At 41.7% G+C, this 27,341-nt stretch overlaps 1 protein-coding gene across 2 annotated transcripts in view; it reads right to left on the bottom strand.

Moving 5' to 3' along the window:
• Nucleotides 1-3,893: 3,893 nt before the first annotated feature.
• The window catches only part of LOC310830074 (transmembrane protease serine 11B-like protein), an 80,466-nt gene continuing 57,018 nt past the window's right edge, over nt 3,894-27,341 (bottom strand). Inside the window, exons 6-11 of one of the 2 annotated variants that reach the window (XR_014557472.1) lie at nt 17,018-17,056; nt 14,728-14,905; nt 9,971-10,230; nt 9,199-9,341; nt 7,413-7,696; nt 3,894-6,101 (exon numbers count right to left, since the gene is read on the bottom strand). Coding sequence is in view for 1 of the 2 variants with exons in the window: in XM_083709588.1 (XP_083565714.1) it covers nt 7,535-7,696; nt 9,199-9,341; nt 9,971-10,230; nt 14,728-14,905; nt 17,018-17,056 (782 nt within the window). In the remaining variant the exon portion in view is untranslated. Of the gene's footprint in view, nt 6,102-6,299; nt 7,697-9,198; nt 9,342-9,970; nt 10,231-14,727; nt 14,906-17,017; nt 17,057-27,341 lie in introns of those variants that run through there. The other variant, XM_083709588.1, reaches the window with a different exon arrangement.

Here is a 27,341-nt window from a genome sequence, read left to right as displayed (position 1 = left end):
GGGCACAGTTACCCCATTCGGGACCAGGGAGTCCCCCACACCCGTCCGCCCCCTGTCCCCCCAAAACAGTACTTCTGTCTTGTCAGGATTCAGCCTCAAAAAAGAAACAACCAGCAGTGCTTGATGTGTAGCAAAGGGCAAGACTGATTTGTAATAGGATCATGGGGCATCCAGAAAATATAAAGCAATGCAGGTGCATAATAACATGAATTACCCCCTCCCCCCCCAAAAAATATAATGATGAAAAGACTCTTACATGTGTACCCTATGTATTTATACAAACTCAGGGAAGGGTGTGAGTTTGCTTTTGTCGGCTAAACTCATTTATATAAGGTCTAATTTGAGACAAACTCCCATCTCACTGACACGAGCCTTGCTCTTTTCTGATCTTTTGTATTTGTCAGAGTTGAAAATCCCTGTTCTAAACAATATGTTGTGCAGAACTGTGGAAGAATTGTCTATGTGGTCTTGCTCTCGTTTTGAAAAGAGATTTGTTATTATCTATTAAATTTGTATACCACCCTCCGTATTAATCCACATATATGGATATATGAAAAATTTGATACTACACCGAAAAGTTTAAATGTTTTCTTTGATCGTCCTTGAATCTTCCTGCCGTACTTGCCACCTAAACTTAAAAGTGCTAAAACAGATTGAAACTGCCTCACATTTCTAAGCATCTGGGTAGGCTTGCCTAAACAAGAATGTTTTTAGCAGGTGTCAAAAAAAGTACAGTGAAGGTGCCTGCTTTATATCAATAGGCCGGGAGCTCCAAAGTTTAACGATTGAAGCGGTTAAGTGGATGCATGTGCGGTAAGGCGATATCATGGGTAAATCAAGTTATTAAGGTCTTTCTGAAGTAATAGAAACACATTGAACTTGGCCCAGTAGCTAATAACAACCACAACTCAGTTGCCAGGGGCAATGCAGGGCTGTAGCTTTATGGGTTGAGCTTCTAGGTAAGTGTGAGGTCAGCATAGCTGTCAACGTTTCCCTTTTTTAAAGGGAAATACCCTTATTCCAAATAGGATTCCTCGCAAGAAAAGGGAAAAGTTGACAGCTATGGAGGTCAGGCTGAACGTAAGAACCCATAGATTGACTAGCTTGTAGCAGTATTTGCTACATAAACAATATGAAAACCAACTGTTGTGAACATCAGTGAAAATTATCATTCACACCAAAGGAAACGGGATGTTTTAAAATACATTTTTAATAACACTTGAAACAGGGTCTAATGTTTACATTGTTTATTCATCAGGTATAGTTTTACTGATGATATTAGCTGTGTATTAACACTGAAACCAAGCAGAGACAAAAGCAGACTGACAAACACACAAACGCAATTAAGGAGTCCCCTGGGCTGTCTGACAGCCTATCAGGAAAGAAGATCTTGAAATATAGATTGAAAGCAAAACAAATCAGGTGACTTTTATGTACTTTTTATTAGTAATTTTGGAAATACATAATGCAGACTCAGACGTATGCAGTTAAGGTGAATACTATAGCACTTGTCATTTTAACTGAGTGAATCCCAATTTAAGAGATTCAGAATATCAAGAGCAGTGTTGTGGGATTGCCCATGTCTTCTCATCATTGCTCTATCATATACAGTGGTACCTCAGGTTACATACGATTCAGGTTACACACTCCGCTAACCCAGAAATAGTGCTTCAGGTTAAGAACTTTGCTTCAGGATAAGAACAGAAATCGGGCTCCGGCGGCGCGGCAGCAGCAGGAGGCCCCATCAGCTAAAGTGGTGATTCAGGTTAAGAACAGTTTCAGGTTAGGTACGGACCTCCGGAACGAATTAAGTACTTAACCTGAGGTACCACTGTATAAATTATCCCATACACACATACTTATACTTGTTTGGTGATATATACAACCTGGATTGAAATGAACCTTTGTAGTTTCCAAAACTCACTTTGAAACTCATATTTTTTAAAAAAATTGGGCAAGAGAGCACATTTTGATCACATGACCCACTACTTCCTCCTGCATCTGCAGTGCGCAATGTTTCAAATCTAAACTTTTTATTTCAAAGAGTGAAACTATCATGAGAATCCAGAGGTAATATATTTTGTAGATCTTAAAAGGGGGGTGGGAAACATTACAGTGGGACCTCGGGTTATGAACTTAATTTGTTCCAGAGGTCTGTTCTTAACGCGAAACCATTCTTAACCTGAGATGCGCTTTCACTAATGGAGCCTCCCGCTGCTGCCACACCACCAGCGTGCGATTTCCATTCTCATCCTGGGGCAAAGCTCTCAACCCGAGGTACTACTTCCGGGTTAGCAGAGTTTGTAACCTGAAGCGTTTGTAACCCGAAGCATTTGTAGCCCGAGGTACCACTGTACTCTAATTCAGTAATGGCCAAACTTGACCCTCCAGCTGTTTTGGAACTACAACTCCCATCACCCTTAGCTAACAGGACCAGTGGTCAGGGATGATGGGAATTGTAGTCCCAAAACAGCTGGAGGGCCAAGTTTGGCCATCACTGCTCTGAATAAACTTCACAACAGATATGAAACCAATGAAAAATTGTTATCACCAGGTGATTGGTTTTCGCCTTCTGTTTTGTTACAGCTACTGAAACATATTTCAGGAACAACATGCTTCCTCTTAGTTTCTTATTATATTCCTTAGCATGTACCAGTGATTCTTCTGGAGACAAGTCAGTTGCTCCCTACTTGTAGTCCTAATCAGAGATGTGGGCTATAAATGTTCTGAAGTTTATCTAGCATATTTGGATCTAAAACTCATTCAAGGCATTGGGAGGATGTCCTATTGATAAGAAGATAGCCTTAGAATATTCTATAGCTGAAGAATATCAGTCTAAGATGGGTAAAGGCAAATACCTTACACAAGTGAAACAATAACCTTTTCTCCAATCTTAAAAGTCTGGTTACATTCTTAATTGGCTAGGATACGTGTGTGTGTGTGTGTGTGTGTGTGTGTACGTGTACACACACACACATAAGAAACTGAAAAATCAGAATAGAAATATCTAAGTTTAAAAACTAAAAAACACTGCATTAGAACATGTAATATTTAGCTGTGCCTATAATCCACAAAAGTCTAATTTTTTGAAAAAGAAGAAGAAAACCTCACCACAAACAATATGAAATGTGTCTGAAATTATAATTATGTGGTGAAAGTTTTGGCTTCTGCAACCCATCAAGTGTTACCAGACACAGTAGAACTGAGTGAAAGGAAGTCTTGGATTTGACAATACAGTAGAGGCCTTCAGGAATTAGAGTTGCAGCTGTAGGGTTTGTTAGAATCTCCATTTAAATCCTCTGTAACCACACCTTTTTCCTGTGACCTTCTCAAGATGCAAGTAGGAATCTGTTCACCTGCAGCAGCAAAGGTGGACTTGTGTAAAGATGGACACTATATCACCCTGAACAGAATTTTGCCCCCCACCCCCATGTGAACTCAGTGAAACAGTTCTCTGTGCCACAAAACCACAATCTGAAATGGAAGTCTGTCTTTGTCGTTTTTGTTGTTTCGTACTTGATTGGCATCTGCAGACAAGTAAAAAAGCTACTGATATACTTCAGTATGTATAAGAAAATGGTTTAATGAGTGATTTAGAGATAGAACTGTAGAAAGACGACCCAACAAAAGTATGTTGTGATAAGTTTCTTCCATTTTTTAATCTTAAAGGGTAAAGAGAAGATCCTTCTTCAGAGTTCCTTTATTTCTTTTCTCAATGTTCTTATATTGAATCATTAGCACCAACATGCAGTTCTCCTGCTGTTCAAATATAGGACACTGAGCATGGGCATAGCCTGGATTTATTGGGGGGGGGGTTAGAACCAAGTTATCTGCAATCAATTGGTCGTTGGTTAAGTATTTTTATTTATTTACTTGATTGGGGGGGGGGGTGCACCCACCATGCTAACGCCCATGACACTGAGAAAGAAGTTACCCGTGAGCTGCTAAAATGAAATTCAAGGATAAATTAAATTCCAAAAATCATATTGGGACAATACTTTTATTATGCCAACCAAAATGTTACAAAATAGTGTGAAAGGTTAGTTGGAAAACAAGGCAGGTGTGGAGGAGAAAAAATTGGCTAGAAACATAGCCATCGGTGTCTGCATCCGGTAAGAATCGAAAAGCTGAAGTGTTGGAGGAGATAGCAGACATACATAATCACTGAATTGTAGAGTTGGAAGGGACCCCAAGGATCATCTAGTCCAACCCCTTCCAATGCAAGAATCTCAACTAAAGCACCCTGTCAAGTGGCCATCCATCCTCTGCTTAAATATCTCCAATGAAGGGGAATCCACTACCTTCGGAGAGAGTCTGTTCCATGAGACTCTGTTTGGTGTTATGCACATTTCAGGTTACACTAAGGTCTATTGGAAAGGCAGGAGCATACAATGACCAATTCTCCATCTCTGGAAATATTAAAACCAGTTGCCCTTAAATAATTCAGGGGAATAGCGATTTAAGTTTTACTCAAAGTAGACCCACTGAAATTAAAGGACCAAGCTTAGTCATGTTCATTGTTTTCAGTGGGCCTGCTCTGCGTACAACATAGTTACCTAACTACTCTTACATCTTAACTGAAAATGAATTATTTATCCACACCTCAATTTAGGAGAAAGTAACTATAGCTCCAAGCACTGTCCTTTGCATCACTCAAGTAAGTGACTTTTTCTAGTTTTGCATAAACTTTTGATCCTTGGATGTTTTTTGAGTGAAGACAAATGGAAATGTTTTTAGACTAGGAAGGTAGTTTTGTAAGTTTGCTCAGCCCAGTCCTGAAAGTTTATAGGCTGGAATCCATGCTGTTGCCAAGAAACTCTCCCCCACCCCACCCCACCCCTTAATATTCCTTGGACAGCTGTTTCACTAATTTTGTTCAAGAAGAACAAATTATCATACATGCAGCAGTTTGTTTGTTTTTTAAGGTGGACAAGACTGACACCTTAGGTAGCATTTGATTCGCTAGCATGTATAACTTTAATTTCAGCTGTGAAGCCCAAGGAAGCTTGATGATATATTACATCTATCATCACTCTAAGGGTGCTTTCAGACTAGCACTATTTTGGCAAATTCAGGTTGTGCAATTAAAAGATTTGTGCAATTTAACAAGCTCTCCGCCCCATCATCAGATTGTGTGTTTGTGATGAAGATAGGCTGACAAAAACAGAGCATGTGTGAAATTTTACAAAGTTCCAAAATGCATGGCAGCTACGTACATCACTGTGCTAGAGTGCCAGCAAGGCAATACAGTGGTACCTTGGTTTAAGAACAGCTTAGTAGTTTATGAACAACTTGGATTAAGAATGCTGCAAACCCAAAAGTAGGTGTTTTGGTTTGTGTACTTTGCATTGGAAGCAGAACATGTTGAGTGTGTTGCATTTGTAAATTGAGTCCCCCACTGCTATGGGAAAGCACGCCTTGGTTTAAGAACACTTTGGTTTAAGAACGGACTTCCGGAACAGATTACGTTCATAAACCAAGGTACAGTCATACCTCGGGTTACGAACGCTGTGTGTTCTGTGTTTTCAGGTTGCGGACTACGCTGAACCTGGAAGTACTGGAACGGGTTATTTCTAGGTTTCGGCGCATGCGCAGAAGCACAAAATGACATCAGACGCAGCGCTTCAGGCCGCGAACGTAGTGGGTTGCGAACGTGCCTCCCGCACAGATCACGTTCGCAACCCGAGGTATGACTGTACCACTGTATAGGAATAATGAAAAAATGTGTAGTTTACTTTTGCTGCTGGTTGAAAGTGTCTAGCAGGCCTAGCATAATGTTCCTGATACCGTAATGCAGGAAAAGGTACTACTAGCATGTTTCTGGATGCAAGGCAAAGAGGAATATGGCAATGCTTCTACATGATAAAATTCAGGGCAATGGCCTCATCTGAATGCCTTGCAGTGAGACTGCTGCTGCCCATTCTCTGGAACTCGCTATGCTCCACCTCTAGAGAGAATGTCCTATGCAGTTCACTTCAAGCTGTCCACCTTATCTATGACTGCTGTCAGGAACAAAACAACAACAAACCTCTGGTTACGTGAAACATATTCAATAAACACACAAGACATAACTGGCTGTACATTTGAATAAATAAAGTATACTTTTCATTGTACTATTCAAGGATTTCCAGAATATTAGCCTTGTTTCGCCATCCTGGGCTTCATCAGTAGTACAAACTCTAGATAATGCAGATAAATACAGTATCATAATCCTGATGAAGCCCAGGACGGCGAAAAAAGGCTAATATTCTGGAAATCCTTGTCTTAGACTCTATGAAAGGATTCTGTGGTATTGTAGATTGTTGGACTCTATGAACAGGCAGGTGGAATAGACACTTAAACATATATGGATCTTATGCATGAACTGACTAGAGAATGAACTGATCCACTGGGTCTTCTACTTTTTTCTGTTGAACTTTATGAGCTACTTCTGTTGAAATCTACAATTCAATACAATGAATAGTATACTTTATTTATTCAAACATACAGCCGGTTACGTCTTGTGTGTTTATTGAATGCTGTCTGGGGCAGCCACCCATGCATAGCTGTCAAGCGTCCCTTATTTGGCAGGACAGTCCCTTATCCCAGCGCCTTGTCCCGCTGCTGTCCCTTAGTGATGAGGCTTCGTTTGGCTGCTGGCTGGGCTTTCTGCCTTAGGCTCAGAGGGGCTCAGAAGCTGAACATACCTGTGCCCGGAAAATCCCTTATTTTGGCTGCTGGTTCCTTATTTTCAAATCTGTAAGTTGACAGCTATGCACCCATGAGGCAAGGTGAGTTAACCTCTGGCGGCAGAATTCACAGGGGGAGCAGATTCAGCCTCTCAAGAAATGCACTGGCAGAGATGGCCACAGCAGCACACTCCTCGGAGGTGAGATCTGCCACCTCCTTGGCAGCTTCCCCCTATGCGGCCATTTGTCAAACAGGAGGTGCTGCTGGTCTCCTCCTACCCCCAGCAAGGAAATTGCAGGAGTGACCTCTGGAGTCTCTTGGGCTCTGCACCCGCCTGGCATTATTCAGAGGGGGCACTTTCCCCTCCCTCCCCACCCTGAAACGGCCTTTGATTCTCACTTCAACCATTGGGTAAACTTGTTTCCGATGCAGATCTTCACTCACCCCTTCTTCCCTAGTGGGGAGCGCCATTTTGTGTTCACCTCTGGCGCCAGCCCTGACTGTTGTAGCTGTTTGGTGGCAGAAGCCAATTGGTAAATCCTTCCATGTTCTGAACTCACAATATTTCCTGCTAACATGCAGCTTCCATGACAGGGAGAGGGGAATAGAAAACAGAGGAAAGGGGGGGGGGGAATCATTCAAGCTATGCAGGGGAAGGTTACCCTTATTTTGTGAGGGAAGCCTGTGTGAATACTGTAAATAAATACTGTTTAACCGTCTGCCTCCATTACTTCTTAACATACCAGAGCAACGCCAACAACTTTGGAAAGAAGGCAGACGATCTCACGTAAAGGACTTTTGCACACGTTACAAACGAGTATGACCTGCATACCACCTATGATGTGCAAAACGTACAAATTTTGCATCAGAGCCCAGTATATTTGGTAATCCAGTCCCGAAAGTAAGTCACTCGTGTGTAGACTCCAGGCTTATTTGGCTTAGCACACTCGTCTCCCCAGCTCACTATGCCGACAAGATACCACATGTTTCTTGTGTCAGGTGTAACCAGTGGGCCACCAGAGTCGCCCTAGAGGGGGAGGAAAGGGAGTTTTAATAAAACGTTGATTTTCAGTAAAGCAGAAGATTAAAGGGGCAGCATCAAGCTAAAATATATTCATTTTAAGTTAATGTTAAAAGTACATTCAGGTGTTGTACTTGCTGTTGTCCCTCCCTAGCCATGTTTATGCATTTTGCAAATGTTATTCCCCCTCAAACCAGAGGCAACAGGATAGCTATTTTTGAATTTTGCAACAGCTTAATCAAAGAGACATGCATTTTAACAAAAGCAATTCTTTGTGTCGGGTGCTAGATGCAGGCCTTTCAGGGTTTTGTGTGTGGATCTCTAGCTCAGAGCCAGTGATCTAGACTGAGTAAGTAGTAGGATGTATTTGTATCTTCTTAGTCGACACATAGTGGTTATTCATTCAGAGGGCCCCTGCTTCATCCCACATGGATGTGTTTGTAAGAACAAGAAAAGAAGTCTTGATTTGAAAGATAACTGGTATTCCACGAGTTCCAATAGTTAAAACACAAATGGAAAAGGCAGGAAAGAAAGAGAGGAGGAGAAAAAAAGACAAAAGGAAGAATGAAGGGAGAGACCAGACTCAGTCCACGGACTTTAGTCTCAGACATGGCTGATGCTAAGGCAGACAGAAAAGAAATGAGTGGGAAGGTTTGATTTTTGCACCAAAAACAGTTGAGTCTTTAGCTCTAGTTGTGTGCTGTGCTGTGTGCAGACAAGGAACCCATATGGGGAACTGCAGAGACCACAAAGAAGAATGCTTAGTTTGAGGGTGTGTACAGTTGGAGCAACTGGAGCCAATGTAGTGCTGCTGTGTTTCACACACATTTTCTCTAGCAAGAGCTTCTCTAGAGAAGCCATCCCAGTACAGATGGCGGATCCAGCCTTCCAGCCTTGAGATGGAAGCACAGACTCAGTTCAGGGCTCACTGTGGCAAGGACTCCTGCCTTTCCTCCGTTCTTTTGTTTTTAGCTGATTTATTTGTTTGATGGTGTGTTTTTACATCTATTGCTGCTTATTTCATTGATTGCTTTTATTTTGTGTTCTATACCCCGCCCTGGTATCTGTATTAATGAAGGACAGGTTATAAATATATTTTTTAATAAATAAGAGTAAGTATGGGGCATTGAGGAAGGTTTCTAATACAGTCATACCTCGGGTTGCGAACGTGATCCGTGCGGGAGGCACGTTTGCAACCTGAAGCGTTTGCAACCTGAAACGCTGTGTCTGCACATGCGCGTGACGCGATTCGGCGCTTCTGCGCATGCGCTTGACCTCATTTTGCGCTTCTGCAGATGCACAAGCGCCGAAACCCAGAAGTAACCCGTTCTGGTACTTCCAGATTCAGCGCAGTCCGTAACCCGAAAATGCACAATCCACAGCGTTCGCAACCCAAGGTATGACTGTACTCAAAACCAGGAAGTGATGTTCCTTTAAACATATTCTTCCCACAGGAATGTCACCTTTGCTTACAGGCGATTAATTTTATCAGATGAGAGTGGACATACCTGACAGGAATCTACTCCTCCTTCCAGGTACCCAGCACATATCATCCCAGGTGTTATGGCCCCATTGTACACTTCTTTTCTATTACAAGTGTTGGAGTCTATGAGTTTTACTGTTGCTTCTTGAAGAACATTAGGAGTTTCACCTAAACGGAAAATATTCATCAGTGCATCAAATAATTTTCCTCTAGGTAAGGCAAGGCATAGAATAAACTTTTATGGTGTGTCATATAAGATTAGCCACAGCTGCTTAAACTTGCATGAATGTAAGAGATTTAAGGGGGAAGATATTTGTGTCTCTGCAGTTGAGCCTTTCCCTTCTAGGCTCCATGATTTCTCCTTCCACTCAAGCGAAGATTTATTTCATCTTCTCTTCATCTTCCTTTTCTCTCGTTTGACAACTTGGGGGAGGGGTTTTTGCCCTTCTACAATTATCATTTTCTTCCCTACTCCATTTTCTCATCTCCACAGAAACCAGCAGCTCTCAGCAATCTGCTATCACTCCCCTGCTCCCTGCCTGGCCACTCCCTGTACAAGGTTCAAAAAACTGCATGTACAATTAGATGGAGTAGGGAAGTGTGAACATGGATTTTCAGCATAGCCCAGAGGCCGGTTTAAAGATGGAATTGGTAATTTAACATAATCTCCTGTGCAAAAAAGAATCTATCCCTGTCTTCCTCTCCTTAAATCTTAACACTGACGAAAGATACGTTCCCACCCCTACCCTTAATCTTATCATATGAAATACTGTCTTCTTCTAAGTAGATGTGCTTACCATCATCACTCATTGCTCCCCACCCTGTAATAACAGCATCTATATTATATGGAATCCTCTCACTTGCATCTGGAAGGCAAACCCGATGAACAGCATTTGTGAATTCCACACGTTTAGCCAGCTGCAGGACAGCAATGTCATATTCATGGGCTGGATAACGGTACTTTTCATGAACTATAATGGTCTTGACAGGCCGTACAAGTAGTGAAGGTGTCAGATAGGTTCCAAAGCTAACAGTCCATAAGCGTGGGTTACTGGAACTGAAAAGAAGCAACAGATTAGAGCGAATCCCAACATTGCTGAACTTGTTCATACGCAGATCCACAATAGAAAGACTACACTCCAAGAGAAAGCAGAGAAGGGCTACATGTATTCTAGCTCCTGATGAACTGATTATGATGTTACCAATCGGCATTTTGAGATTCTTTGTTGTTTTCATCTTTCCTAAAGAAAATGCAAAGCAACAAGCTACAATCCTCACAGTCACACAAGGCCTTGGAAGTATGTGAGCGGCGTCTAGACCTCCTTACGGGGTTTCTGCCATGGTAGCATATTCACCTGGTGCTTTTCCAGCTGCACTGGCTCCCGGTGGAGTACAGGGTCAGATTTAAGGTGCTGCTTTTGACCTTTAAAGCCCTTCATGGCCTAGGACCCTCGTACCTACGGGACCGCCTCTCCCGGTATGCCCCCCGGAGAGCCTCAAGGTCCATGAATAGCAACACCCTAGTGGTCCCAGGCCCTAAGGAAGTTAGATTAGCTTCAACCAGAGCCAGGGCCTTTTCAACACTGGCTCCGGCCTGGTGGAACGCTCTGCCTCATGAGACCAGGCCCCTGCAGGATCTGATTTCTTTCCGCAGGGCCTGTAAGACAGAGTTGTTCTGTCTGGCCTTTGGTTTGGAGCCAATTTGATTCCCTCCCCCTCTTTCTGGTATGCCTCACAGAGAAATTTACGGTCTGCAAATAAAAACATCCTAAAGATCCCAGGCCACAGAGAGGTTAGGCTGGCCTCAACTAGAGCCAGGGCCTTCTCGGCTGCGGCTCCAATCTGGTGGAACGCTCTGCCACAAGAGACTAGGGCCCTGCGGGACCTGACATCTTTCCGCAGGGCCTGCAAGACAGAGCTGTTCCACCAGGCCTTTGGTCAGGGTGCAGCCTGACCCCCTCCTCTGGCAATCTGCCCAGAATTTTGCTTGATGGTTGCCATTAATTTGATCTTAATTTCATTTTAATTAATTTTATAATGAATGTTTTTAGAATGTTGGACTATTTTGATTGTTGTTAGCCGCCCTGAGCCCAGCTTCGGCTGGGGAGGGCGGGATATAAATAAATTTTATTATTATTATTATTATTATTATTATTATTATTATTATTATTATTATTATTTTTCCTTTCTCCTCCTGTGATGAGGCTGAATTTTAATATTTTAATGTTTCAATATTTTAATGTTGTATTTTAATCTTGTTTTTGAGTTGTATTCATTCAACTTGTTTTTATTATTGCTTGTTAGCCGCTCTGAGCCCGGCCTTGGCTGGGGAGGGCAGGCTATAAAAAACAATTATTATTATTATTATTATTATTATTGGGAAGACACATCTGTGAAAGGATTTGAGAAGGACCTCCACTTTGGTTGGTGGTGTGTTATTTCCCTGAACAAGCTGCTATTTCTCCTTCTCCCATTGCTATTCATATCTGACTCCCTGATTCTGAGTACTCTTTGTCAGTACACATGCCCCCAAATCAATATGTGATGAGCTAATACAAAAACTGGGAGAGGATTTTTAAAAGAACATTAGTGGGCAGGAGGAGAGGTTGCTTAACCCTTCCCATGCCTGCCAGGTTCTGCTTGGCAAATCGGATCTCCCAGCTGAGAGCCCAACTAGAGAAGAGCAGTATAAATGTGGCAGAGGGAGGAGATGTTATTTACAGATGATAATTCTCAAGAGGGGAGAAGGTTATGCATCCCTCTCCCACTGATTCTTCCCTTCCAATACTTACATTCACATTAGCGTTACAAAGAAAACACAATATTGTGAGTCCACTGTTGGATCTCTACATGTATTTCTAGGTAAGGCCATACTCTAGGCTGTCCCCATAGTCCCCCTTTCTTGACAGCTACCACCACTCCAACCCCTTTTCCCACACCCAAAAACTGAAAGCAGATGAAGCTGTACAAAGTAGAAATGTACATATGTGCTTAATTTATATACTATATTTAGAATTTGAGTTACCTTGGCATGGAGTAATCCAGGCATAGGCAAACTCAGCACTCCAGATGTTTTGGGACTACAACTCCCATGATCCCTAGCTAGCAGTACCAGTGGTCAGGGATGATGGGAATTGTAGTCCCAAAACATCTGGAGGGCTGAGTTTGCCTATGCCTGGAGTAATCACTGTTGTGGGTAAGTCATTTTTCTGATATCAGCTGATCCCCAATTACAGTGGTACCTCGGTTTACGAACAGCCCTTTTTACGAACTATTCGGTATGCAAATTCCGCAAAACCAGAAGTAGTGTTCCAGTTAGCGAACTTTACTTTGGTCTACGAACGGAAGCCGAACGGTGGAAGGGAGGCCTCATTAGGGAAAGCGTGCCTCAGTTTAAGAATGGTTTCGGTTTAAGTACAGACTTCTGGAACAGATTAAGTTCATAAACCGAATTTTACAATTCGGTTCACTGTTCTGAATTTTCCCCTAATGTGGCAGCAGTGTTTTTAAATCAAAAGCAGTTGCAGAGACTGCAGTGTTGAGTGAAAGACCAGTAAGGTGAGGGAAATGGCAGCTCTTACTTCCATTCATTCTTGTTCCCCAGCTATCACAGGTAGGTGTCAGGAACAAGGTAGGCTTAGATCAAAAGTACAACCCTGCAGCAGCTGCTTTTGGTAAAAACAAAGTGGGAGCTGGGATTCATGCAAATAAACTTCACCTGTAGGTTGGGCCTTTGAGTTCACTGCAATAATACACCCCTTTTGTTCCTTCTGATTTTTATACAAAGTCTTGTTCTACTGTTATGCTGTGGATGAGCTATAGCTCATGGGAGGATACATGCTCAGCATGCAGAAGGTCTCAATTTCAGTGGTTGGCATCTCCAGCTAAAAAGGATCGTGTGCTGGAAAAGACTACTGCCTGAGTTTCTGGAGATAAAATGAATAGCCCAGTGTTGTCTACTGGGTCAAAGTAGACAACTCTGGGCAATGCTATTAATTTTATTTAATAAAATAATTTGTATACCACCTTTCATTTCAAGAATGGTTTGGTTCACAAACAAAACAATCAAGTTAACTCAATAAAGTTACTGTATTTTTCCGTATATAAGACGCCCCCATGTATAAGACACCCCCTATTTTGGGGGACTCGGATTTAAGAAAAAATCGTGTATTTTACTATCCGTGTATAAGACCCCCCCCCCCCAATTTTTGACATTATTTTTTAGGTGGAAAACCCTAGTCTTATACATGAAAAAATACAGTAATTGTTATTTATTAAATTTCTATACCACCCTTCATCTGAGGATCACAATAGGGAACAGATAAGAAAAGTGTGCACAAGAATATGCATTTTAGCATAGCCCAGAGACCAGCTTAAAGGTGGCAGTTGGTAGTTTAACATAAGGAAAGATAAAAGATAAAGGACCCCTGGGTGGTTAAGTCCAGTCAAAGGTGAGAATGGGATTGCAGCACTCATCTCCCTTTCAGGCTGAGGGAGCCGGCGTTTTCCACAGACAGCTTTCTGGGTAATATGGCCAGCATGACTAAACCACTTCTGGCGCAATGGAACAACATGACTTTTTAACTTCCCACCACAGCAGTGGCGTAGCGTGGGTTGTCAGCACCCGGGGCAAGGCAAGTAATTTGCGCCCCCTAACCCGTGAATTTGCGCCCCCTAACCCTAACCCCTAGATGTTGCGCCCGGTGCAGCCGGGCCCCCTGCACCCCCACGCTATGCCACTGCACCACAGCTATTTATCTACTTGCACTGGTGTGCTTTCAAACTGCTAGGTTGGCAGAAGCTGGGACAGCAACAAGAGCTCACCCTGTTGTGGGGATTCGAACTGCTGACCTGATTGGCAAGCCCAAGAGGCTCAGTGGTTTAGACCACAATGCCACCCGCTTAATTTAACATAATGTCCTGTGCACTGATGACAGATAAGTTCCTCAAGTAAAAGTACAGTGGTACCTCGCAAGACGAATGCCTCGTAAAACGAAAAACTCGCAAGACGAAAGAGTTTTTCGTTTTTTGAGTTGCTTCGCAAGACGAATTTCCCTATGGGCTTGCTACGCAAGACGAAAACATCTTGCAAGTTTGTTTCCTTTTTCTTAAAACCGTTAATACCCAGGGTGCATTCAGGGGGTGCAGTTGCAACTTGACTTCGAGGAGCAACTCATAGCACGAGGTGTGGTTGCCTTTTTTGAGGTTTTTGAAGACTTTGGTGATTTTTGAAGCTTTTCCAAAATCCGTGCTTCGCAAGACAAAAAAACTCGCAGAATGAATGAATTTCGTCTTGCGAGGTACCACTGTATCAATCACAATAAAACACTAAAATGTCACAGTAATGGGGAACAGCAGCAACTGGTAAAGAAGCTGGTAAAGCAACAGCCAGAGCCCATCTGTTCTCTCCCCAGGGACATCCTTCCACAAGGTAAGCTAGATGAGCAGCTTCATATGTTCTCAACAAGTCAGCAAGAGATCTCTCATGTCATCAGAGAGCTTAGCTTTATAATTCAACCAGTACATACATTTCTTATTCCAGTTGAAAACTTACTCTTTGAAGCAATGAGCTGCAGACACAAGCCACGTGTTACTGATCAGCGTTGCACCACAACGATGGATGTTATTCCGCATGAGACTGGCCTGCCATGGCCACTCTCCAGACCCCGAGATTTCAACTCCTCCAGTTACTCTTGGAGAGACTGTTGATCTGTTATATCGAAGCCCACAGACTGTTAATGTCAAGAGAAAGGTAGATGTTGAGGTTTATGAAATACGCCTGCCGATCTGTCTAGGTGTATACTGATCATAAAATCATTGGGAGGGAAAGACATCCATCTTTACTGGGGCCTTCTTTCAAAACCTGGGTCAGTTTTGCCACATGCTCCTAATTCAGACTCTGTATGGCACCGTGAGCCCACAAAATTCTATATACTTCAGTACTCTTTCTTGTTAGGCTCTGCAAATTTACCACAGTCAAAATATGTATTCAGTACCTCATTAAACCAAACACTTAGATCATGGTGCTTATCCCAAGCAGAAATGATATGTGCATATGGCAGGTTGGCTCTCAGGTAGTAATAAAGATAATTTTCTTTAATACAAATGCATTTCACTTATTTGAAGTGTTTAGATTCCTCCTCTGAGCCACAGTGCTCGGCGTAGCTTGCAACAACTTTAGAAATGGCTGCAAAAATAAGATAAAATCAGCAGCAGACTCCACTTTCTACAGCCCTCCATTTTGAGAGCTGTCCTTTGTAACTGCTCCTTGCTTCCTGCTACTTAACCAGTTCCCGATCCACAAGAGAAACTCTGTTATTCCATGACTGCTAAGCTTACACAGGAATCTTTCGTGTAGTACCTTGCCAGAAGCTTTTTGAAAGTCCAAGCGCACTATTCCATCTGGTTCCCTCTTTCTGTATGCTTGTTTACACTCTCAAATAACTCTTAATAGTTTTATATTATAGAAGTCATGCAGATTCTGCTTCAGCAATGCTTGTTCTTCTATATGCTTACTTATTTTATCTTTAATGGTACTTTCCACCAGTTTTCCCATGCAGACATTAAGCTAACTGGCTTGTAATTTTCAGGATGCCCCCTGTATCCCTTTTAAAAAATTGGTGTTACGTTGGCTACTTTCCAGTTCTCAGGCATGGAGGATCAATTTACGCTTTTTTTTTGTTAGAAGATCAACAATTTCACATTTGAGTTCTTTGAACCTGGATGGAAATCATCCAGAGCCAGCCATTTGTCCGTTTTTATTTTGCCTATTTAGCCTAGAATGTCATCATTGATTAATCAAACCATACAACTTCAGTTTGCTATTATGTAGAAAACAGAGGCCGTTTCTGGACATAAATAGATAAACAAGCCATATCCGTTAGGGTTTGTTTCTGGTAGGAAAGTGCATCAACCTCAATACTGTGTTCAAACCTCAGTTTGGGACTTTGTAAAATAGCCTGGTTTGGCTCAGATCAACCCAGAGGCTGCTCAACTTAGCTTGGGAGTTTTAGTGCACTTTATTTAACCTCCTCATATTCATTATTGGGGAATCAAAAACTGGTTATAACTTTTCCCCCTTTTGACGTAAGTGTATGAAATTTGCAGGCATGGTAGCCCCACCCCATGTGAATAAAGCATACCAAATTACAGGCAAATAGAGCCAGAGGCTTTTGTGCAGCACACTTCTAAAATGGGTTTTCACACACACATAAGAAATTCACAACTTTTTTCTTATTTTGGGGCAGAATTGGAAGAAATTTGCAGGCAAGGCTGCCCCTTCCAAAGCCATAAATCCCATCAATTTTCAGAAGGTTAGCTTCAATCGTTTTACTTCAAAAGCCACCATTACAATATGAGATGGATAACAAAAAAAGAATAGTTTAATCTCTTGTTTTGTGGGCAATTGCAGACCTGAGAAAGATGCCTTAATAGCCCTACCAAACTGTAGACAAATAGTTCAGGGGCTTTTGTGCTATGCACCTTTAGCAGGGAATATGAACTAAGGAAAATTCATTTTCTGAGTAAAATCATTTCAATTACAAGCAGAAGAAGAGGACAAAAGAGCGGGCAGAGCCAATCTTTATGATTCTCATTCACTCACCTTTGATGGAGGAGCCAATCAGCAGCCTGGCCCTGCTTCTTACTGTATGAGAAGGCCAATCCTCAAGGGGGACAGAGAATATTTCTCCACCTCTTTCAGAGAATCACCCTTATGAGCTCCTAATAAGCCCAATTTATACTTTGCTGGATTGGTCAAAGACCTGGTCCCCATGGGTAGCTTAGAAATGTCTTCAAAAGCATTACTGCATTTCTTATAACTAATAAGAGGGATTTAAACTTACAGTCACTGAAGAGATTTTCAGCCATTTCTTTGCTCATATCTGGAAGAAAAACATAATCAGGATTAGTTTTGCACTGCACTCATCTGACATCTTACTCCAAGTTAGAATTAATTTTGGAAAGAGCTACTTCAAATTAGATTGAATAGATAGATGATTCATTACAAGAACAGCTGTGCTTTTGTTAAGACACAAAAGGGATTGATGGGTTTATTATCGAAGTGATTTACATATAACAGTCAAAATAATATCACTGCAAGTCATAAAACAATTAAAACATTAGCATAGAAGAACTGTTACTGTGGCCTAAGGCAGTGGATTAATTCAGATTCATTTATTGGTATCTGTTCTAGTCCTCACTTAACCATGAAGTTCACTGGGTGACCTTGGCCTTGTCACTGTCTCTCAGCCTTTACAATCTCCCAGGGCTGTTGTGGGAATAAAATGAGGAGAGGGAGAACCATGTGTGACACTTTGAGCTTGTTGGAAGAAAGTTGGGATATAAACAATAAATTAATCTACCAAAACCTCGAGGGGATTTACCAGTAAATACCGATCGACCTGTTGGACGTCCCTGCTCTAGAGCAACTGGGAACCAAGTCTTTCCTTACACCGTATTTTTCACTCTATAAGACGCACTTTTCCCTCCTAAAAAGTAAGGGGAAATGTGTGTGTGTCTTATGGAGCAAATGCAGGCGAGAGGCTCAGTGCTCCCTTTAAAGAGCCCTGCAGAGCGTGTGTGCAGCTCTTGGGGGCTTTTCCCCGAGGTGGGAGAAGGGCTGCCCTTCTCCCTCTTTGGGGAAAAGCCCCCAAGAGCCACACACACACTCCGCGCACTCTTTAAAGGAAGCATGGCTCTTGGGGGAGCCTTCCTCCCGCTGCCCGGGAGAGGCTGCGTGCGGCTATCCCAGAAGCCAGGACAGCAAGAGTCTATCCCAGAAGTCAGATCCCTCTTGCTGTTCTGGCTTCTGGGATTCAGAATATTTTTTTTTTTTCTTGTTTTCCTCCTCCAAAAACTAGGTGCGTCTTAAAGAGTGAGAAATACGGTAAATCTTTTACTTGTCCCTGTTGCCCTTTATAAAGTAGGCTGGGGACCAGGATGAGATGAGAGGCGTGTGCAGGAGCCAGAAGAGAGAGCCAACACAGGCTTTATTCGTGCTGGAGATATGTAGGTGCTGAAGATCTGTAAGCTAGGCAGCGTTGCTGAATTTGTGTGAGGCAGGAAGGGGAGAGAGTTGGGACTTCATAAAATTTGACACCAGGAAGATTAGGATGGAAAGAGAGAAATGAGTGATAGGGCACATGATTTGACAGCTTGAATGCATAAGGTCTGCAGTTTAATATGGGGTATATGCAATTAAAAAGATTTCATATACCATATTTTTCAGTGACTCAAGAAAATTCACTAGGCACTGAGGCTTCCGAAGGCGGCGCGAAACAGCAATGGCGGTCCTCTTCGCGCTGTGAAGAGGGGCTCCGCGAAAAAGGGTCGTCCGCTACGGCAAAGCGGAGACCCACCAAGAAAAACCGCAGGCAGAGCGAGCCTGCGGCCGTGGGACTCGGCGGGCGCCTGGAGCCCCCCCAGAAGCGGAGAAGGAGCCTCGTAAGAGGCTCCGGAACGTGAAAGGGGGAGCGGCGCTGTGAGTTCATCGCTCTTTTCGTGGATGCAAAGCCGCGCTGCTGCTGATGAGCGCCGACCTTTCTTCTTGAAAACATCGAATTTGGAGCAACATACCCATGAGTAAAGGGTTTAAATCTTTAACCAAATTGGAGAAATTCGGCTGAAAACGGGAGGCGAGTAACAGGAAGTCCGCCTCCCGACTCTGCTAATTAGACCAAAGCAAGGGCTCTGAAGCGAGCTGAAGTGTTTAAAAGGGACTGTAAAAGTGGAGGAAAGAGTGCATTGATAGACTGTGTACCTTTGAGGAGAAAAGGGAAAGAATTGTGAAATTTATGGACTTTTGCCTTTTGGAACTGTCCCCCTATTTTTGAGCTAAACGGAATTAAAAGGGGTAATCCCGTCATCGGGCTGCCAGTGTATAGAAGAGAACTGTCAAACTGCTGTCAAACTGACGACATTGTAGCAGAGACTTAAACTGTTGCATGGACTGAGATATTAACGTTTAACATTGTTGCTGAGACCTCCTTTGACACCTTGTGGCTGGAGTTTAAGAAACTGGAAGCTTTGGAAACCTTCCTTTTGTGCACCGGAATTACAAAAATTTAACATGGGGAATATAGGAACTTCAATGGCAGAAAATAGTTCCTTCCTTCTTTGAAATTTTGAAATACTCCCCCTAGAGGATTGTGGAAGTATAGTGGCCTGGGAATTGAACTTTATTGAAATTCTTTGTGGTTTAATTGTTTATACTTTGGACTCGTCTTTCTCATGGGACAAAAGATCATTTGACCTTGAACAGAGGCAGGTGTGGAATGAGCGGCTCAGGGAGAACAAGAGCAGCTAAAGCTAAAGATAAAGAAAAAGAGAAAAAATCTGGGCAACTTACGCAAACAACTTTAACTCATCATCGTAGATCATCCGTCCCAACTGTGCTGACAGCACAGGAGGTGGAATTTGTACAGCCTGCTACAGAAGATATGGCAACTGGAGGATCTGAAACAGTTTTGAAACAAATTTTGGAACAACTGGCAGTTTTAAATCAAAAAGTGGACAATCAAACATCAAAAATTGACCAAGCTACATCCTCTATTGGCAGATTAACTGAACAGGTTTCGCAGCACACCCAGGCGATTGAAAAACTGCAAGGAGCTACGGCTGAGAACTACAAATTAGCTGTGGAAGCCAACCAAAAAGCAGAACAGGCGAATATAAAGGTTGATGAAGTTAAAGGGGAAGTAAGGCCTCTGAAAAGACAGGTAGGGGAACAACAAGCCTACCTGTCATTGGTTGAATTGAAAAGTAAAGAAAGCAACCTCAGGATAAGGGCTATCCCGGAACTGGAGAAAGACAATCTAGAGGGATTTCTGACACTTTTGTTCTCCAAATTCTGGGGAATCGAGGAAGAAAAGGACTTTAAAATTGTGACAGCCTTTAGACTGGGAAAATCTGTAAAGAAAGACAAGTCCAGAGACTGCTTAGTTATTCTGAGATCAAGAGAAGAGAGGGATAAGATTTTAGGCCTACATTTCAAGAAATCTTTGGAGATAGAAGGCACAAGGGCGGAAATTTACAGAGATATACCCAAATATCTCTTGGAACTTAGGACTACCTATATAGACCTGACTAAACTGTTGAGACACAACGGAATTCCTTATAGGTGGGAGTTTCCACAAGGACTTTCATTTACTTACAAAGGAAGGAAAATAAAAATTAAATCACCTGAAGACCAGCAGAAGTTCCTACACGACCACGAGGAGGACCTGCAAAAAGGAGCTGCAGCTTCTTGGCCTCCACCACCACCGGGACCACCTTCAAGAGTCATACCACCTGGATCTGGACCAGCACTACCTCCTCCGGGATCGGAGGGAAACTTAGACACCCCATTGTAGGACCCGTCAATTGAATCAGGATGTCTCTGCAGCTTCTCAGTTGGAACATAAATGGCGGAAATTCCCCGGAAAAAAGAAGGAAAGTTTTTCACATTTTGAAAAAGGAACAATTGGATGTTATCTGCCTACAAGAAACACATGTGACAAGGCTCCACAGAAAAGTGCTAATTAATAAAAGACTAGGCCAGGAATTTATTTCTTCGGATAAAGTTAAGAAAAGAGGAGTGGTGATATATGCAAAGGAGAGCTTGTCACCGAAATTCTTATTTAAAGATGAACATGGCCGAACTTTGGCGATTGAAATACAGATACAAGGAGAAAAATTTTTGATATTAGGAATATATGCTCCAAATGAGGGAAAATCGGAATTCTTCAGGAAGCTGCATGAGACTATGCTGGATTACTTGGACTATAATAACATCATTATGTTGGGTGATATGAATGGGGTTGTGTCTGTAAACATGGATAAGTCACAAAGTGCCAACATATCGAAAGATGGCAGACTACCTAAAACCTTTTTTGAAATGACTGACAATATGGACTTAATCGACATATGGAGGGCTAAGAACCCTCTAGGGAAAGAAGGGACTTTCTTTTCCGAAGCTCATCTGACATGGACACGAATCGACCAAATATGGACAACTAGAGGACTGGCACCTAAGACTAGAAAAGTGGAAATCTGCCCAAAAACCTGCTCCGACCATAATGCTTTGAAAGTGGAATTGAGACTAAATACAACCGGATCCTTCAGATGGAAAATGAATGACACTATATTAAGAGATCAGGAGATTGTTAAGAAGGCCCAAAAAACTTTAAAGGACTATTTTGAGATAAATTTAAATACCACTGTGGAAAAAAGAATAATCTGGGACGCAAGCAAGGCAGTTATGAGAGGGTTTCTAATACAACAAAATACGATTAAGAAAGGGCTCTGGAATGAAAAGAAGGAGAAGATATTGGAGAAAATAAGAGAAGGAGAGAAAAAATTAAGATCTAGGCCTAAGTCGAAGGATGTGTTAAGAGAAGTGAAATTTTTCCAGGCGCAATATTCAAAATTGATAAATCAAGAGGTGGAATGGAAAATTAAACAAATGAAACAAAGATCCTTTGAATCAGCGAATAAGTGTGGGAAACTGCTAGCCTGGCAGTTGAAAAAGAGACAAAAGCTTAACACAGTTACAAATCTAGAGATTGAAGGGAGAATGGTTCAGAAACCCGAGGAAATTAGAAAGTGTTTCCAGAGATATTTCAAAGAACTCTACTCACAAGGGCCGCAAAAAGCTTCCGAGGTGGATCAATTTCTTAAAACTAATGGATTACAAAAAATACCCCTGGAAATGAGAACAAACCTGAATTGTAACATCACACAGCAAGAAATTGAAAGTGCCATTCAGAATCTTCAATTGGGCAAGTCTCCAGGCCCTGATGGTCTAACCTCCAAATATTATAAAGTTTTAAAGGATTATTTGATACAACCCTTGATGGAGGTTTGCAACCAGATTATGGAGGGAAGGAAGGCACCGGAAACGTGGAAAGAAGCTTTCATCACATTGATACCTAAACTAGAAACTGAAAAGACTCAACTTAAGAATTACCGCCCCATCTCACTCCTAAACGTGGATTACAAAATTTTTGCAGATATTCTGGCAAGTAGATTTAAAAAAGTATTAAATGAAGTGATCCATAAGGACCAGGCTGGCTTTCTCCCTGGTAGGCATTTGTTTGACAACACAAGAAACATTATTGACATTTTGGAACTTCTACAAACAAATCTTAACACTAGAGCGGCCTTAATTTTTATTGATGCAGAGAAGGCCTTTGATAATATTTCTTGGATGTTCATGAAGAAAAATTTGGAAGGGATGGGAGTGGGGCGGGGTTTTTTAAAATGGTATAGAAGCAATCTATACAGAACAAAAAGCTAAATTGATAGTAAACAATGTGGTGACAGAGGAGTTTAAAATTGAAAAAGGGACACGTCGGGGTGCCCCCTATCCCCCCTATTGTTCATCTCAGTTTTGGAGGTGTTGCTAAACATGATTAGAAAGGACCGGTTGGTCCAAGGAATTGAGGTCGGAGTGAAACAATATAAATTGAAAGCATTTGCAGACGACTTGGTATTAACATTACAGGAACCAGTCTCCAGTACTAAAAGAGTGTTAGAATTAATTTCTGATTTTGGTCGGGTGGCGGGGTTTAAGTTAAATAAGCAAAAAACCAAGGTTTTAGCAAAAAATTTGACAGTTACAGAAACAGATGAGTTCTCTAAAGAAACGGAGTTGAATGTGGTTAAAAAAGTAAAATACCTAGGGGTGTATCTGACCTCCAAAAATTTGAATTTGTTTAAAGATAACTATGAGAGATGTTGGTCGGAAATCAAAAGAGATCTGGAAACATGGTCAAGATTGAAACTTTTCTTGTTAGGCCGAATAGCTGCTGTAAAGATGAATGTATTGCCGAAAATGTTATTTTTGTTCCAGGCCCTACAGATCGTGGACAAGGTGGAATGTTTTGGAAAGTGGCAGAAGGATATTTCTAAGTTTGTTTGGCAGGGCAAAAAGCCCCGAATAAAGTTTAAAATATTAACTGATGCGAAAGAAAGAGGGGGATTTGCCCTGCCAGACTTGAGGTTATATTATGAGTCTGCAGCCTTCTGCTGGTTGAAAGATTGGATTTTACTGGAGAACACTGACGTCCTAGATCTGGAAGGGTTTGACAATGCGTTTGGGTGGCATGCATATTTGTGGTATGACAAGGTTAAAGTGCACAAATTGTTTAAAAATCATATTGTCAGAAGAGCAATTTTGATGGTCTGGACAAAATATAAAGACTTATTGGAGAGTAAGACTCCGAGGTGGCTCTCACCGGTGGAGGCCAAGGCACGTAAGAGACTTAACATGGAGGCCCATTGGCCTAAATACTGGGAAATAATTGAAAAAATTGGAGACAATTGGAGGTTGCTGAGCTTGGAAAAACTGAAAACTAAGGTGCGAGATTGGCTGCACTATGCGCAAATTCAGGAGGTCTTTAAAATAGATAAAAAGGTTGGATTCCAGGTGGAAAAATCGAAACTAGAGACTGAATTGTTAGAGCCAAAAAATAAACTACTTTCGAGAATGTATAACTTGCTGCTTAAGTGGAATACACAGGACGAGACAGTCAAATCCGCCATGATAAAATGGGCGCAGGATGTGGGGCATAACATTATGTTTGTAGACTGGGAAAGGTTATGGAACACCGGTTTGAAATTTACGGCATGCACTGCCTTGAAGGAAAATATTATGAAAATGGTATACCGGTGGTACATGACCCCAGTCAAACTAGTTAAGATATACCATCTGTCTAACAATAAATGTTGGAAATGTAGAGAGGCGGAAGGGACATTCTTTCATCTCTGGTGGACCTGCCCGAAAGTGAAGGCCTTCTGGGAAATGATCCATAATGAACTAAAAAAGGTACTGAGATTTACCTTACCTAAGAAACCAGAGGCCTTCCTTCTGGGCATGGTGGACCAGAGAGTGCTTAAGAAGGACAGAACCTTTTTCATGTACGCTACCACAGCAGCAAGGATCCTGATTGCAAAATATTGGAAGACACAAGATTTACCCACGCTGGAGGAATGGCAATCACAGTTGATGGACTATATGGAATTGGCTGAAATGACTGGCAGAATCCGAGACTTGGGAGAAGAAACAATTGAGGAGGACTGGAAAAAGTTTAAGGACTATTTGAAAAAACACTATAAGCTGTATGAATGTTAAAAAAAAATGCACCTTTTAGGAAACTCTAGCTTCAGCAAATGTAAGTTAATGAAATGAAAATTAAGACACAAGGATTTAGAGGTAAAGTAATGAAATAACTTTATTGTGTTTAATACAAAGCATACAAGAATTGGGTTATAGTAAAATTGAAATTAGGGAACATGATAAAATGGAAGATACATTAAGTTTTGAAATAAGTTAACAAATTGCTGATGTTTTATATGACAGAGAACGCAGGGTTTGGAGGATGCGGGGAAGTCCTTTAGATTTGATGGAAAAAGAATATGGAAATTTGTTATTCTTCTCTATTTTCTTATAACTATCCTTTATTCTTTTTTCTGTATTTCTTAAAATTAATAAAAATATTATATAAAAAAAAAGAAAATTCACTAGGCACTATCCATGTATAAGACGACGCCTTATTTTAAACTTCAAAAAATTAGGAAAAAATATAGTCTTATACACGGGAAAATACGGTAATCATGCTGGGAAAGATCCTGTCCAATATCTTGGTGGAGCCACTTCCAAGCACAGTAATTGGTACTGGGGTAGATAGACCAATTCAGCAGAAGGCAGTTGCTTATATGTACTGGCACCAAATATCCACAAGGTGGAGATCTGTATCAAATAAAATTCTACAGTACTTAATTTTTTTTTAATTTCATAGCATTTATTCCATGCGCCCTTTAGTTTTGCTATATTCAAAGCAGCTTACTGTACAGTAAGGTTTGAAACAGCAAGGCAAGAAAGACATATCCCACAACAGCTTAAGATGGTTGCCATTAGCAGAAAAATCAGCTTGTTATATGGTCAAAGGCCTGAGCAAAACGTTCAGTTTTGACCTGGTGTCAACAAACGGTTCATTGCCAAAGCAGCCTCTCTGCAGACAACATTCCATAATAGGTTGTCACAACCGAACCACATACACCGTCTCTGGATGCCACCCACCTAACCTCCGAAGACAGGGAGACCCTGAGTAGGCCCTCTGAAGATAATCTTAGCATTTGAACAGGCTCAGGTGGGCTCAGTCAGTCCTGAAGAGACTCAGCACACAAAACATATTCTAGGTCTCTTTAAGTCTACTTTCAAAAAAAGTGACCAGTAAGTACAATCCATCAATAATCTATAACATAGGGCTTCAGAGGATATGGCCATCACTTTAAATTATGTGCAGAAATGGACCAGAAGATGCTTAAGAACTGGAAAGATCTGTTCCATCCTATTAGTCCCAGCCAGCAATCTGGTACCTGTTGTTTTTTTTACTTACAATTTTTTCTAAGTTTTGAGAAGCCAGCCCCATGTACAACAGATTGTGGTAATCCAGTTTTAAGTTTACTAGCGGGTGAAGCACAGTGGCCATGCGCCAGTGTAAAGTGGTCTACTTTAGGTGGTAGCATGTGGGGGTATAGATGAAGGCAAGAATGAGGCGGCAAGTCTTTTTTAAGGTGTTGTGGGGGGCATTTGTGAAAAATAAGAATTTGATACTGATATCACCTCAGATCTTTGTGTGATCTTACTCAGCACCAGCAATTTCATGTAAATGCAATTTTGCATAAATTTCAACATCATTTGCTGTAATAATAAGCTCCCTCAACTACCATTCTAGAATGAGGTAGAAGTGGAACCAATGAAATACGTTGCCCCCAATTTTGATCCCAGACAGCTTCACTCAGAGAGGTTACCCCAGCACTGAAAAACACTTAGAGGTCCAGGAGAATTAGAAGAGTCACACTCCCTAGTCCCAATACGGGTCATCCATCAGAGAAACCAAGTCTGTATCCAGGCCAACTCAGAACAGAAACTCAATGGAAATGAAGCCAGAAGATCAATCTCCTACGGGAGCAGTTTATTGGCTAGGAGCGGCGAAAGTTGAGCAACAGTTAATAGGCTGCCAAACACCTTGTCCACTTCCGCCTCCGACATCAGAACACCAGATTGATGGACAGGATTTAAATGGCTAGAAAGGACTGACACAACCCGAAACCAGGAAGAAGGGACGTCGTGTAATACTAATGAACTATCAGAATGTGTTGGAAAGGAATTAATTGGTTTTAGCAGAAAGGCTTGAAGGGATTAAGTATAAATATGGTTTAAATTTTTAAAAGTTTATGGTTTTGAGGGTAAGATAAAGTCAAAGAAATTAATGGTAAATTGAGATAGATTGCTAAGATAAATGACTAAAATAAAAAATTGAGAAGTATGGGAAGAATTTGCTGAAACAATGAATAAATTAGAATACAAAAAGGGAGGTGTGAGGAGGTCCAAGAAACAAGTTATTGAGAGGATGTAATTTGAATTTGTATCTTTTCCCCCTTTTTTTCTTTGTCTTTTTCTCTCTTTTTATTTTTTTTTTACTATCTTTTTGGTTTTTGTATTCTTTTAATTTTTTGTATTTTTGGAAATGTGAATAAATATTATTAAAAAAACAAAAAACAAAACCTTGTCCACATCCTCACGCATCAACAAATGACATTAATCCAAGAAAACAGGACTAGGTGGTGCTGCGGAACTGCAGGAATAGTGCCTCCCAAGTTGTTGAGATTTAGGTGAATTTTTTTTTTTATGATTGAACTGATTGCCAGTTTATTCAGGGCAGGCCTCTAAGGATTCCTTTAAAACGTTTTGTTGTTGCAGTTGCGGAAACAAATGTTCCCATATCAGACATGAATCTCATTTTTAAAGGCACTTAGATCATTCCCAGGAACGGTGGGAGCGATCAAAGGAACCATAACTGAATTAATGAGCCATTCGCAGTTTCACTGTAATGCCCGTGTGTACTTAGACATGCATGGCTTAATCTTTGAGACAAGCATATGCTACTGGCAAGATCAACGAGGTAGCTGCCCTCGACCATTGGGTAACGGGTCGGCATGGTCAGCATTCCCGTGCCACGCCCCAGGGCTGGCCCCTCGGCCGGGACCCCTTGGGCGGGCGAGCGAGCGAAATCGGACGCGTCCCGGCTCCCCGCATGGGGAGTGGCCAAGGGGGCCCACGACACGCTGGATAGACAGGAGACGGAGGCGGCGACCTTCATTCCTGAAAGGATGCGGGTGGCG

The sequence above is a fragment of the Podarcis gaigeae genome, assembly GCF_964106915.1.
Source record: "Podarcis gaigeae genome assembly, chromosome: 13".
Classification (NCBI taxonomy): Eukaryota; Metazoa; Chordata; class Lepidosauria; order Squamata; family Lacertidae; genus Podarcis; species Podarcis gaigeae.
Note: the sequence above shows the minus strand (reverse complement) of the source record. Positions and strands in the feature narration are given on the sequence as shown.